This window comes from Chenopodium quinoa, unplaced genomic scaffold, assembly GCF_001683475.1.
Source record: "Chenopodium quinoa cultivar QQ74 unplaced genomic scaffold, ASM168347v1, whole genome shotgun sequence".
NCBI classification, from domain to species: Eukaryota; Viridiplantae; Streptophyta; class Magnoliopsida; order Caryophyllales; family Amaranthaceae; genus Chenopodium; species Chenopodium quinoa.
The window spans coordinates 3176302-3189567 of NW_018744026.1; the positions used below are offsets into that span (position 1 = coordinate 3176302).

Consider the following 13266-nt stretch of genomic DNA (forward strand, 5'->3'; position numbering starts at 1 on the left):
ATAAACGTTTTAGAAAGCAACCGTTTTCCTATAAACTAGCATGCACAATTTTATCTTTTTAGACCAATTCCACACAGATTTTTCGAGTGCCATTTAATATCTTATACTTACATAAATCCTAAAATATAAAAATATATTTAGTCTTCATGTTCTCTGATGAAGCTTCTACTCCGAGGCTTCTATTCCTTGGGAGGAACTTCTCTTCTCTAATGAGGCTTCTTCTCTAAAGCTTCTGTTCCCTGAGGGAACCTTCTCTTCTCCAGTCTTCATTTCTGAAGCACCAGTTCCTTTGAGGGAACTCTTCTATATGGTTAGCTTTGCTTTTGGCCTTCTTGTTCCTCATGGTATATTTACAAGACACTTCATTCACCTAGTCTTTGTAACTGAGTACACACTTAAACAATCAAGCACTTATTAGTTTGTAAGTAAGTGAGGTTGTGTCATCTTCAAAATCATTAAGTCTAACAATATTCCCCCTTTTTGATGATGACAAACAAACCAAACTTACTTACAAGGAAAAGAGAGATAATCCATTTTATTCCTAAAGAAAGGAAATGCAAAAACAAAATACAATGCAGAATGGAAACTAATGTTTAAGGAAATAAAAAATGCATAAATGAATAACTTAAGGAAAAACTGAAAAACATGAAAAAACTTGTATATACATTATACTGCTTGTAGAGATTAGGCAGCTTGTGAAGATTTCGAATAGAGACCATAGAATGATTAAGTTTCCTTGATAGTTTGCATCTTTTTCCCCCTTTTGGCATTATCAAAAACTAACACACATATGTATAGTATACCATAACACAGCACCAACTAGTGGTTTAGTGTTAAGACCAGAAGCATGCATAGAGAGAAAACATTCACAAAGACTATAGGCAAAAGAAACATAGATTATAATCATCCAAAATCGATTTAAAACATCGGCCAAATGTATCAAATTTGCAAGATTACCAAAAGAAATTAAAAAGTGCCCAAAATATTACAGACCCAAAATAAAAATTGTTCCCAAAAGAAAATAAACAGAATGTTTCATCAACAAAGAAAAGCTGCAAGGAAAGTCAGGTTAAGATGCAGTGCTCTGGTCATCATCAACAACTAGATCCTCCAGCTTCTTGCTGATTTGAGACACTATGTCCTTTACAATGGACTGTCTCCCCTGTTCTGAGCTCTTGACCAGTTCCTTCACAACAGCATCTAGAGTGAGCACACTCTTCTTTAGTTCCTCCATCTGCACCTTTGATTGATCTTGTTCCTTCAGTAATTTCTGGAGCATCTCCTTAATCTCCTTGACATCCTCGCTGGGAACCTTAGGTGGGGAATTGAAGGCTGCAAAACATGTACCTGCAGATGCATACTTGCCCGAAATAGGAGAGCTTGTGACTTTCTGCAAATCCTCTTGCACCCCTGAGATATCAATGCAAATGGGGGAAGAGGTCTCCCTTTTCTCTATCAACCTCAAGCTCTTCCTTTTCTTCCTTCCCCCTCTCTCAGTAACTTCCTCAACCACCTTTTCCTCTTCCTCCTCCTGAATGTCTTGTACCACTCCCTCTATGATCCCAGTAGCTCTCTCTTCTTCCCCCTCAGCTTCAGCACCTACTTCCTTTGGCCTCTTATCTTTTTCTTCCAGCACAACCTCAAAACATCCATCTAAAACCTTCATCTTATGGTTTTCAAGGAAAATGAGCTGCATGTACTCGGTGTTTTTGAGGGGCAGGAGTTCTTTATCAATAAAGGAAATGCCAAAGCTTTCAAAGACATAGGTGAGAAGGTTACCATATCCCACCTTCCATCCTTTTGGAACACAGTGGGAAAGGTGTTGAATCATGATGGAGGGAAAGTTTATTTGGATCTTTTTGGCTAGGAAATAGATGAGAACAGAGTCAAGCTTGTTGCCACTGTCTCTCTTTTGGGTGCGAGGGATAATATCATTGAAAACAAATTTTAGCAGAATTTTGTCAAGAGGGGTTAGGTCATTGTGATTTATGTAGGTTTCCTCCGGGTCTCCACCTAGAAACTCCACTATCTCATCAATATTTGCATCAAGAAGAGGATTCCTTATCACATTACTCTAAAAATACAAGTCATATCCAGTATTAGGAACATCAAACAACTCAGCCAAATACATCGCATCAAACTCAATTTCTTTTTCATACACACAACAACGAATAACACCTTTAGAGTATTTGAAACTTTTGCAAAAAGCCCTCATAATTAAAGTATTCACTCAACAAATTCACCTAATTTTGAGCTTCAATCAAATCAAGTAGTTCATACAATTTAACAGACTTACACCAAGGAAGATTAATAGCCAAACCTGTCACAAAGTGATCACTGATCTTCTCTTGCCGTTTCATGGCTGCTGGCTTGTCACGGTAATTGACCCATAGTTCCGGAGCGCTTTCTTCTTCTTCTTGCATGTCATCGGACTTCCTTTTTCGAGAAGACTGGGATTCGGTAGTTGAATCCACTTTTGGAGGCTCTTGGTCATCAATGGGGTTAATTTCCGGTGGGATTTCCATGGTAATTTCTGGAATTGGGTTTGTGTTAAGGTCGGCTTCAATTTGGGTTTTTGAAGAGGTAGACATTGGAGAGTAGTTTTGATCGGAGTAATGAGAGAGAAGGTAATTTTTGTGTGGTGTAAATTTGTGTGAGGCTGACATCTTTTATGGTGGAGGTAAATTGGTGAAGTGAGGTGTCGCTTGGGAGGTGAGGTGAATTTAGTTGATTTGACACTCATATTTATTGCTTAGGGAAACGCAAACCGTGTTTCAAGAGAGTAGTGTAAGTGGGCTACTTTTTGAACAAAAGATAATGATGAAATTAGATGCATTCATTCGATTTATTTGAGTTTAGATAAAAAGAATTTGGAATTTTGAAAGATAGATAAACACAACAATTTTATCTTTTGTATATTATTAGTAAAGAACACTTGCAAATGCAACTTGATACACGGAACAAATCAACAAGGCTCATGCAACCAATTTTGGACTTTTCATATTCTATGTCTTGCAAATTTACAGGCCCTTAGTAAATATTACTCCTGCTTACAACCTGTCTTAACTATGTAATTAAACATATAACACTTGTGCACAGTATACAACAGATTAAGCTTGTCAGTTTGAGCTTCATACCTGAGGGAACTTGATGCATTTTTCTCAGTATAACTTAATCATCCCAAGTTCCATTCTCATTTTCTCATGCCTTTCTCTATTCAAGGGTTTTGTTAATATATCTGCAATTTGATTGTCAGTTGGGCAGAAATCTTATTTAATCAAACCCTTTTCAACATTATCCTTAAGGAAATGATGCCTTATATGAATATGCTTAACTCTTGAATGATGGACTTGATCATTAGATATGCAAATTGCACTAGTGTTATCACAGTAGATAGTAATGCAATTAAATTTAATATCAAAGTCACGCAACTGTTGTTTAATCCAGAGGACTTGAGAGAAACAAGCAGCTGCTGCTACATACTCAACCTCTGCAGTAGACAATGCAACAGTATTTTGTTTCTTGGAACCCCAAGAAACTAGACAAGAGCCAAGGAACTGAACCATACCTGAGGTGCTTTTTCTATTGACTAGGTCACCTGCATAGTCAGCATCTGTGAATCCTTTAAGCATAAAGTCATCACTTCTAGGATAGAACAGACACAGGTCATCTGATCCTTTGAGGTATCTAAAAATTCTCTTAACAACCATTAGATGTGATTCTTTAGGATTAGACTGAAATCTAGCACACAATCCAACACTAAAAGAAATGTCAGGCCTACTGGCTGTTAGATACAGCAATGAACCAATCATACCTCTGTAAGTGGTTTGATCCACACTTTTTCCTTGTGGATCCTCATCAAGTCTTGTTGATGTTCCCATAGGTGTATGATTTGTCTTGGCATTCTCCATGTTGTACTTCTTCAGAAGTTCCTTGACATACTTTTGTTGGTGAATCATTATTCCTTCAGTTGTTTGCTTTATTTGAAGTCCAAGGAAGAAATTTAATTCACCCATCATGCTCATCTCAAATTCACCACCCATTAGCTCAGCAAAGTACTTGCACAAACCATTGTTAGTAGCACCAAATATAATATCATCTACATAGATCTGCACAACTAACAAATCAGTTCCTCGAGATTTAAGAAAAAGAGTTTTGTCTACTTTTCCTCTTTTGAAATCATTTTTCAGTAGGAACTTTGAAAGCCTTTCATACCAGGCTCTTGGAGCTTGGTTAAGCCCGTAGAGAGCTTTATCAAGCTTAAAAACATGATTTGGAAATTTAGGATTTTCGAAACCTGGAGGTTGTTCAACAAACACCTCCTCATTTAAGAAACCATTTAGAAAAGCACATTTCACATCCATTTGATAGAGTTTGAAACCCATAAAAGAAGCAAAAGCCACTAGGATTCTAATAGCTTCTAATCTAGCTACAAGAGCAAAGGTTTCATCGAAATCAATACCTTCCTGTTGGTTGTAGCCCTTCACAACCAATCTAACCTTGTTCCTTACTATGGTTCCATGTTCATCAAGCTTGTTCCTAAACACCCATTTGAGCCCAATTACTTTATTTCCCTTAGGCTCTGGTTCAAGGTGCCAGACCTTGTTCCTTTCGAACTCATTGAGTTCCTCTTGTATGGCCACTATCCAATCAGCATCTCCCGAGGCTTCTTGATGATTTCTTGGTTCTAGAATGGACAGAAATGCATGGAATGCGCAGTAGTTCCTCATCTGTGATCTTGTTTGAGTTCCTTTTCTTATATCACTGATAATTAGATCAGTTGGATGGGAACCTCGATACCTGAATGGCCTGGGTTGGAATTCCCTTGCTGGAACTCCAATTTGAGGAGCTTCTGTTTCTGTTCCTTCTGCTTCTTCTGCTTGTTCCTCGTTCACCTGTTCATCTGGTTGAGGAACCTCTCCATTTTCTTGATGATCCTCTTCTAGAGCAGGCTGCTTTTCTTTGGTTTGCTTTAGGGTCTCTTCTTCATCCCTGTCTCTTATCAATCCAATTTCAAAATCATTATCATCTTCTTTTTCCTGTACACTCACAAACTGGTTAACTGCATCAAAGATTATATGAATGCTTTCCTCAACACACATTGAGCTTTTATTGTAAACTCTATAAGCTTTGCTATCAGAGGCATATCCTAGAAATATGGCCTCTTCACTTCTTTCATCAAATTTCCCTAGGTTTTTCTTACCATTGTTATGTACAAAGCACTTACATCCAAAGGCTCTAAGATGAGATATGTTTGGCTTTCTTCCCTTGAATAGTTCATAGGGAGTCTTGTTGATGATACTTCTGATTGTTACCCTGTTAAGGATGTAACATGCTGTATTCACGGCTTCAGCCCAGAAGTTCCTTGGCAATCCACTTGCAATCAGCATCGTTCTAGCCATTTCCTCAAGGGTTCGATTCTTCCTTTCTACAACTCCATTCTGTTGGGGAGTCCTTGGAGCTGAGAAGTTATGAGCCATGCCATTTTCCCTGCAAAAACTCATCGAATCTTGAGTTCTCAAATTCAGTTCCGTGATCTGATCTGAGATGGACTATGGAGTGACCACTGATTTTCTGTATTTTCTTGGAAAAAACAACAAACTCGTTAAAAGTTTCATCTTTACTAGCAAGAAAAAATAACCCAAGTGAATCTAGAATAATCATCAACAATAACCAAAACATATTTCTTGCCACTCCTGCTTTGAATTCTCATGGTACCACACAAATCCATTTAAAAGATGAGCGAACATGCTTGCCTTTCACACATGCATCACAAACTTTGTTCTGTAGGAGCTTGATAATAGGAAGTCCCACAACCAAGTTCCTTGACCTTAGCTTGTCCAGTAATGAAAAGCTAGCATGTCCAAAACGTTTATGCCATAGCAGGGGATCATCTTCAACAACACTCAGACATGTAATGTTGTTCCTTGGGATTAAGTTTAGGTCAACTGTATAAGTGTTCCCTCTTCTAGTTCTTTCTAGAACAACCTTTCCTGACTTGTTGTTGATGATGTTGCAAAAGTCAGAAGTAAAACTTACAGAATTTCCTTTGTCACAGAATTGTGATATACTGAGCAAATTGTGCATTAAGCCCTCGATCAGGAACACATTATCACTGGAATGAGATTTTGATCTACCAATTTTGCCTTTTCCAATGATCTCGCCCTTCTTATTATCCCCAAAGGTTACTGTTCCTCCAGGGTAGTCTTCTAGTGAGAGGAATTTTTATTTATCACTTGTCATATGCTTTGAACAACCGCTGTCGAGATACCACGAGTTGTTCCCCCTCACTAGGACCTGCAAGAAAACTAAGCATTAGGATCAGGAACCCAGGTTTCCATGGGTTCCTTAGACGTGGATGCAATATCAGTTTTCTTGACCCACACTTGTTTTACATTTCTTTTATCAGCTTCTTCTCTTATCCTACACTGTCCATAGAGATGTCCAGTCTTACCACAAAAAGTGCATACCTTCATGCTAGGAAGCTCAACATATTTCTTTTGCTTACCTTTCTTGGTCATATAACCAAGACCTTTAGTTCTTTTTCCTTGAGCTTCAGCTATCCACTTAGGTATGACTTTTGGGTCAATACTTCTATCCTTTCTAGCATTCAGTTTAGATTCAAGTTGATCCTTTTGGGTTTTTAAAGTAGAAAGCTCAATTTTAAAATTTTCAAAATCAACATTGAATTTAACCAATTGATCGCTTGAGGAACTGCTAGAACTGATATCAGAATTCATGAGCTTATACTGAGTTAGTTCAACATTCAGAAGAATACTTTCATTCTTAATTCTATCAGCTATCTCAGTTATGTGTTTGTATTTAAAATCAAGTTCTCTTAGTTTGCTTTGAGACTTGGTATAGGTTGTTTCCAACCAAGCACCATGTTCTTTGGAAACCTTAAGAGCTTTTTTACATTTATTCAATTTTACACATGTATCTCTAAAGAATTCTTCTTCTTCTAGACATATATCTATCAAGACATCTTTAGAGAGAGTTTTAAGCTGCTTAGGATCAAGAAATACCTCTTTATGAAGTTCCTCAAGGTAAGCCTTTTCATCATCTGATTTGGCCATTAAACATAGATTGGTTGTTTCCTCTTCTGGTTGGTCATCATCTTCTTCTTCACTTTCTGAGTCTCCCCAGGCTGCTATCATGACCTTCCTCATGTCTGACTTTTGATAGTTTGCTTTGCTGAATTTTTCTCTTCCCTGTTCCTTAGCCTTTCCTTTCCCTTTATCATTTTCCCAAAGGGGACAATCTTTGATAAAGTGATCTGGAGATCCACAATTGTGGCAGTTGTAGTCAGGCTTTGGATTTGAGGTCTTTTTCCCGAAGTTTCTTGAGGTTCGGCCTTTCTTGAACATCTTTTTAAATCTTCGCACAATTAGGGCAGCCTCATCCTCGTCCACTTCTGAGTCTTCCTCCTCATCAGCCTTAAGAGCCAAACCCTTGTTTCTCATGGGTTCATTGTTGACTCCAAGGTGTAGCTCATGAGTCATGAGATAGCCTCCTAGCTGTTCAATATTGAACTTGGTAAAGTCCTTCGTTTCCTGAAGGGCTGTCACCTTAGCTCTCCACCTCTCATCTTGTGGAAGACTTCTAAGAACCTTCCTAACCTTCTCATCTGTAGGAATCTATCTTCCAAGGGAAAACCAACTCATTTATGATGTTTTTAAAACGGGTTAGCATCTCTTGAATGGTTTCCTTAGGCTGCATTTCAAATCTTTCATACTTAGACATAAGTAGATCGATTTTTGAGCGTTTAACCTCATTAGTTCCTTCATGATTAATCTGCAGCAAATCCCAGATTTCCTTAGCGTTCTTGCACCCCATAACACGATTGTGTTCGTGAGGTCGAAGTCCACAGTGGAGCAATTTCACAGCCATAGCATTTATTTCCATTTTATCAAAGTCTTCTTTTTCATATTCAGACATAGGCTTAGGGATTACCTCGTTCTGAGCATTTGTTTTGGTGACTTCGAAATCACCAACCTCGATGACCCTCCAGACTTGGTAGTTCTCTGCCTTGATAAAGATCTCCATGCGGTTCTTCTAGTAGGTATAGAACTTTTCGTTGAAAATAGGAGGCCTCTGTGTTGAGTATCCATCCTCGAGCTTCTCATGAGTATTCATTTTCTCCAAGACCTTTCTTCTGCAGGGTTTCCTGATTTTCCTAGAAGTTAGGCTCTGATACCAATTGTTGTTTTAATGAATACTACAAGAAGGGGGGGTTAAATTGTAGCATGAGAATTTAGCCAAACTTTTTGCGGAATTAAAATTAAGTTAGCTAAAGGAACTGAGAGATTAACTAAAGGAACCAAAGAATGCAAGAGAGATTTTACGTGGAAAACTCCTTGGCCTTAACAACGAGAAAAACCTCGACCACTTGGGATTTTGGGAAACGAATCTTCACTATAATAGGGAAAATGATCCTATTACAAGCTAAAGACTCAAACTCAAGTTCCTCTACGAACTTGAGACCCTGAGGAACAAGTCACCCAACTTGTTACTCTTCTCTTCTCTTTCTCTCTTCTCACTTCTCTGTTCTCTCTTCTCTTTCTCTTCTCTCTCTTTATCATACACAAACGTTCACTCGAACTTCCCCATTCCCCACTTACAACTCGAAAGAAAAACAGACTCTAGTATAAGAACATTAAGAACACTCTAAAGAACTTGTGTGGAATTGACACTTGACTCGTTTTGAAGCTTGAAAACTTATGTGAGAAAGGGTGAGTTTTTCCAACCGAAATCAATGGCTATTTATAGATCAACAAATGCTTTGGAAAATTCTCTTTGTGCAGCAACACCATTACGCCACTACTCATACCCACTAAGAAGATCATGTTCCTAGAATTAAGGAACCATGAACTCCTCAATGTGCAAAACCATGACTGACATAGAACATGGGAGAGTAAGTCGTAAGTTTTGGAAAACATGGTGATTTTATTTTTTCATAAGATATTTTCGAAAATAAGAAAATAAAATAAAATCTTTTTGCATAAGATATTTTCAAATTTCAGAATAAAATAAAATCCCTTTCAAAAGATAAACGTTTTAGAAAGCAACCGTTTTCCTAAAAACTAGCATGCACAATTTTATCTTTTTACACCAATTCCACATAGATTTTTCGAGTGCCATTTAATATCTTATACTTACATAAATCCTAAAATATAAAAATATATTTAGTCTTCATGTTCTCTGATGAAGCTTCTACTCCGAGGCTTTTGTTCCTTGGGAGGAACTTCTCTTCTCTAATGAGGCTTCTTCTCTGAAGCTTCTGTTCACTGAGAGAACCTTCTCTTCTCCAGTCTTCATTTCTAAAGTGCCAGTTCCTTTGAGGGAACTCTTCTATATGGTTAGCTCTGCTTCTGGCCTTCTTGTTCCTCATGGTATATTTACAAGACACTTCATTCTCCTAGTCTTTATAACTGAGTACACACTTAAAAAATCAAGGACTTATTAGTTTGTAAGTAAGTGAGGTTGTGTCATCATCAAAATCATTAAGTCCAACAGTTTGCAAGGTACTCTTTGATTTTTTTGAAAGCTTTTTGGCAATCACCATACCATGTAACTGGAACATTTTTCTTAAGCTTCTTGAATAAAGGTTCACATATCGTCGTGAGTTTTGATATGAACCTACTTATATATTGCAGTATTCCAATGAAGCCTCAAATTTCTTTCTCAATCTTGGGTGGTGGCATGATTGCTTTGACTTTTGTGGGATCACATATCAAAGTAGTTTGCCTGACGTAACTCCTAATGCACACTTTGTTGGATTCAATCTCATGTTGTACTTGCAGAGTCTTTCGAAGAACTTGCGAAGTGCAATGATGTGGCCTGGACGATCCTTTGACTTGACGATCATATCATCAACGTAGACCTCCACCTCTTTGTGCATCATATCATGTAACAATGATGTGGCCGCTCTTTGGTAGGTGGCACCCACGTTTTTCAACCCGAATGGCATTACCGTGTAATAATATGTACCCCATTGCGTGATGACAGTGGTTTTCTCCATGTCTTCCCCGGCCATTAATACTTGATTATTTTCGGTGTAGCCGTCCTTGAATGATAAGAGTGTATGGTTTGCTGTGTTATTGACCAGAATGTCAATGTGAGGTAGAGGGAACGTATCTTTCGGGCTTGCCTTATTGAGGCCCCTGTAATCAACACACATTCTAACCCTTCCATCCTTCTTCGGAACTGGAACCACATTTGCTATCCATTGTAGATACTTGGATACTTTGATGAAACCTGTAGCCAATTGCTTTCTGATTTCTTCCTTGATTTTGAGAGCCACATCCGGTTTCATACGGCGTAGCTTTTGTTTGACAGGCTTCGTACCTGGAATGAGCGGTATTGTATGCTAAGCTATGTCCCTGTCAATTCCTGACATATCTTGGTATGACCAAGCAAATACATCAACAAATTCACTATGTAAGTTAATTAGCTCTTTGCATTCGTCTTGACTTAGTTTTAATCCAATTTTCACTTCTTTTATAGTCGTCTCATTGGAAATGTTAACTGTTCTTGTATCTTTGATAATCGCTATTTTATTTTCGTGTTCTTCCATTGCTTTTATTATTTCTTTGTCATTTTTATCATTAGCAAAGAAATATTGATCAGTGTAGGGAATATTTGAAGCATTACCCCAAACTTGAACCTCACTGTGATCATACACTAAAAATGGTGGCATCCAAAGGGAAGGAAGCTAGAGCAAAAGAGTCGCCAACAAGTTTTAGGAACTTGTAAACCGTTCACATGGTGAAAGATACACCTCTTAACGATCCAAGAGATCGTTAACTCCAATAGGTCTGGAACCAAGATTGGAAGTTCGGGGATGAAGGTACAAATCCAACCTAAAAGACATTGAACCTGCCCTAATAATAGGCCTCTACTTTATTCTGGTTGTATTCATGTACGCTTTCTGACTAACATGAAATCATTAGGTTAACCCTAAACCTTTTTAATCAATGTTGGTTGAATATTAATGCACAAAAAAACTATTATTGGCGATCACTTGAATTATAATCATATTAACCTTAAACAAGATTATTAATTATCTTTTTAAGCGTGATTTCAAGTACAAATTCCCTTTAAACATAAATATATATATATATCAAGCAACTTAATAATCATAATCATAAAAATATAATCATGTTAAAGCATAATAATAGCAAGATCTTAGGCATGATACTAACAAGATTAATAACAAACCCTAGCATGTCACTAAACATCAAACATCAAATATTTAGCCCTAACATGATACTAACATGCCATTAAGAAAGAGAATAGGAAGCATCATAGAAATCATAATAAATATATTTGATATTATAACCTTTACCCTAAACATGATATTAGGAAGATCAAAGCATCCTAACATGATACCAGGAATAAAAATAGCAGGCTAGACATGATTTATTTATCACAATATCAATAAAAAAATTAAAGCACTTACTTGGATGCCTCGTATCTCTTTCTAATAACAAAATACGCACATTAGAAACTTCAAGGAAAATATAAAATCAAAACAATTAAATTAAATTAAATAATTGAAAGAGAGATTAAGAAAGTTTAGACTAGATTTGGGACCAAACCCTCAGAAATTAAACCTTTCACGTCTAGGGCGAAGGCAACTTCGAACTTGGCTAGGTGTGTCTAGATCTCAAGAATTTTGTTTGAAAAAAGCTAGTTTAGAAAAGTGAGAGAAAGAAGATATCAAAAATTTCTTGATGAGAGTTGATGATAATTGGTGATTGTAAACGGAGGTTTTAAGAGGCTATTTATAGAGTAAATCAGCTGGATATGATAAAAAAACGAATCAGAGTTTTGAAAAGAAAAAAACACGACAATGTCGCCAACAACGCGCCTGTCGCCAGACGTGTCGCCAGAAACCACGTCTGTCGCCAAGCGACAGACATGTCGTACGGCACTGCAATTAGTTTTCCACGCGTTCTCTTATTTTGATAAAATTTAAGCATACGAGAGGGTAAAACTGTAATTTCCTTAAAAAAACTTCTTTTATTCTAATTAAAACTCATAAAAGTCAATTTATCGATGCTAATCAAATTAGGATTCAAAAGAACCTTCTAAAACATTCTAGAAGACTATAATCAATCCTAAACATATAAGGAATGATAAATCATAATAGGCCCTCCTCTAGATCATTGGGCAACATATAGAAATCAAACCGGGCCTAGTTTAGTAATTTGGCCATAAGTTCCTCATTTTTCATCGGAATTGGGCTTTGAATATATCGTTGGAAAGCTCTTTTGGAACCCGACCCAAATACACAATTATTAGCCTCTTGCCATGGATTAAACCAAACGAAATTAGATTTTTTCTCAAAATAGGTTTTCAAAAACAAGGAGAAAGAAAAGAATTAAAAACAAACCGCATCACTAGACTTTCCACACTTTCACTTCATTCGATTTATGATTCAACGTGAAAGGTACTTATCACTGGGTTTGGTTTTGGGGAGACACAAATGGGTGTCTACAGAAGCCCCCACTTTGACAGAGTTTGGAGAAACGTAAGTTTCAAAAACAAAAGTCAAAGTAACGAACGATAGGGACGGAGAATGTTTCTGAATGTTCTGCGATCCTAAATTATTCTTGTAACGCTGATACCTGCATACTAGCATTAGTTAAAACAGATAAAAGAGTTAAGAAACGCGTATCTTGCACCTTCAAGCACACGTCTCTGTGGGTAACCGATTTGTGTTGCTTTGTTGTTGTGACAACCTTCCACAAGCTAGGGAACGTTATCCTGCTGCTTTTGACAATCTTCCTCAAGCTAGGGGATACCGGATGAAATAATCTTATCGAAGAGAATCCTATCGAAGAGTGCTTCGTTTGAAATAATCTTCATTTTCCTTGTGACCATCTTCCGCAAGCTAGGGAATATAATTGAAAATAACTTCGCCTGAAGCCATCCTCAGTTGTTGCGATACTTTGGGTGAGGACAATCCTCTTTTCTTTGGGAATAGTTGCCAACATAACTCTTGTTTGATGTATGACAATCCGATTTAGGGGAAGTTGTCAATGCTTCGTAACAATACATCCTTGGAAATGTTGCCATGATGAAGGGAAAATCCGTATCTCGGAAAATTTGCCAAAATCCAATTTTGGGAAAAGTTGCCAATGCTTCGTAACAATATGTCATAAGAACTTTGCTACGATCGACAATCCACATCTTGGAATGTAACTCTTGAAAGCAATCCATCTTGGAAATTTGCCAACGCTATGCGACAATCCTTTTAGG

The 13266-nt window shown here is 37.3% G+C and overlaps 1 protein-coding gene across 1 annotated transcript; it reads right to left on the reverse strand.

Annotated features, from left to right (window-relative positions):
• Window positions 1-1069: 1069 nt before the first annotated feature.
• On the reverse strand, window positions 1070-8046 carry LOC110690254. The gene is made up of 9 exons (XM_021867080.1): window positions 7771-8046; window positions 6396-7637; window positions 6258-6297; window positions 5757-6209; window positions 5603-5651; window positions 4434-5490; window positions 4104-4319; window positions 3453-3977; window positions 1070-2074 (listed from the first exon to the last, which is right to left on the reverse strand). The coding sequence occupies exons 1-9, from the start codon at window positions 8044-8046 to the stop codon at window positions 1070-1072; spliced, it is 4863 nt and encodes a 1620-aa protein (XP_021722772.1).
• Between the last annotated feature and the right edge of the window lie 5220 nt (window positions 8047-13266).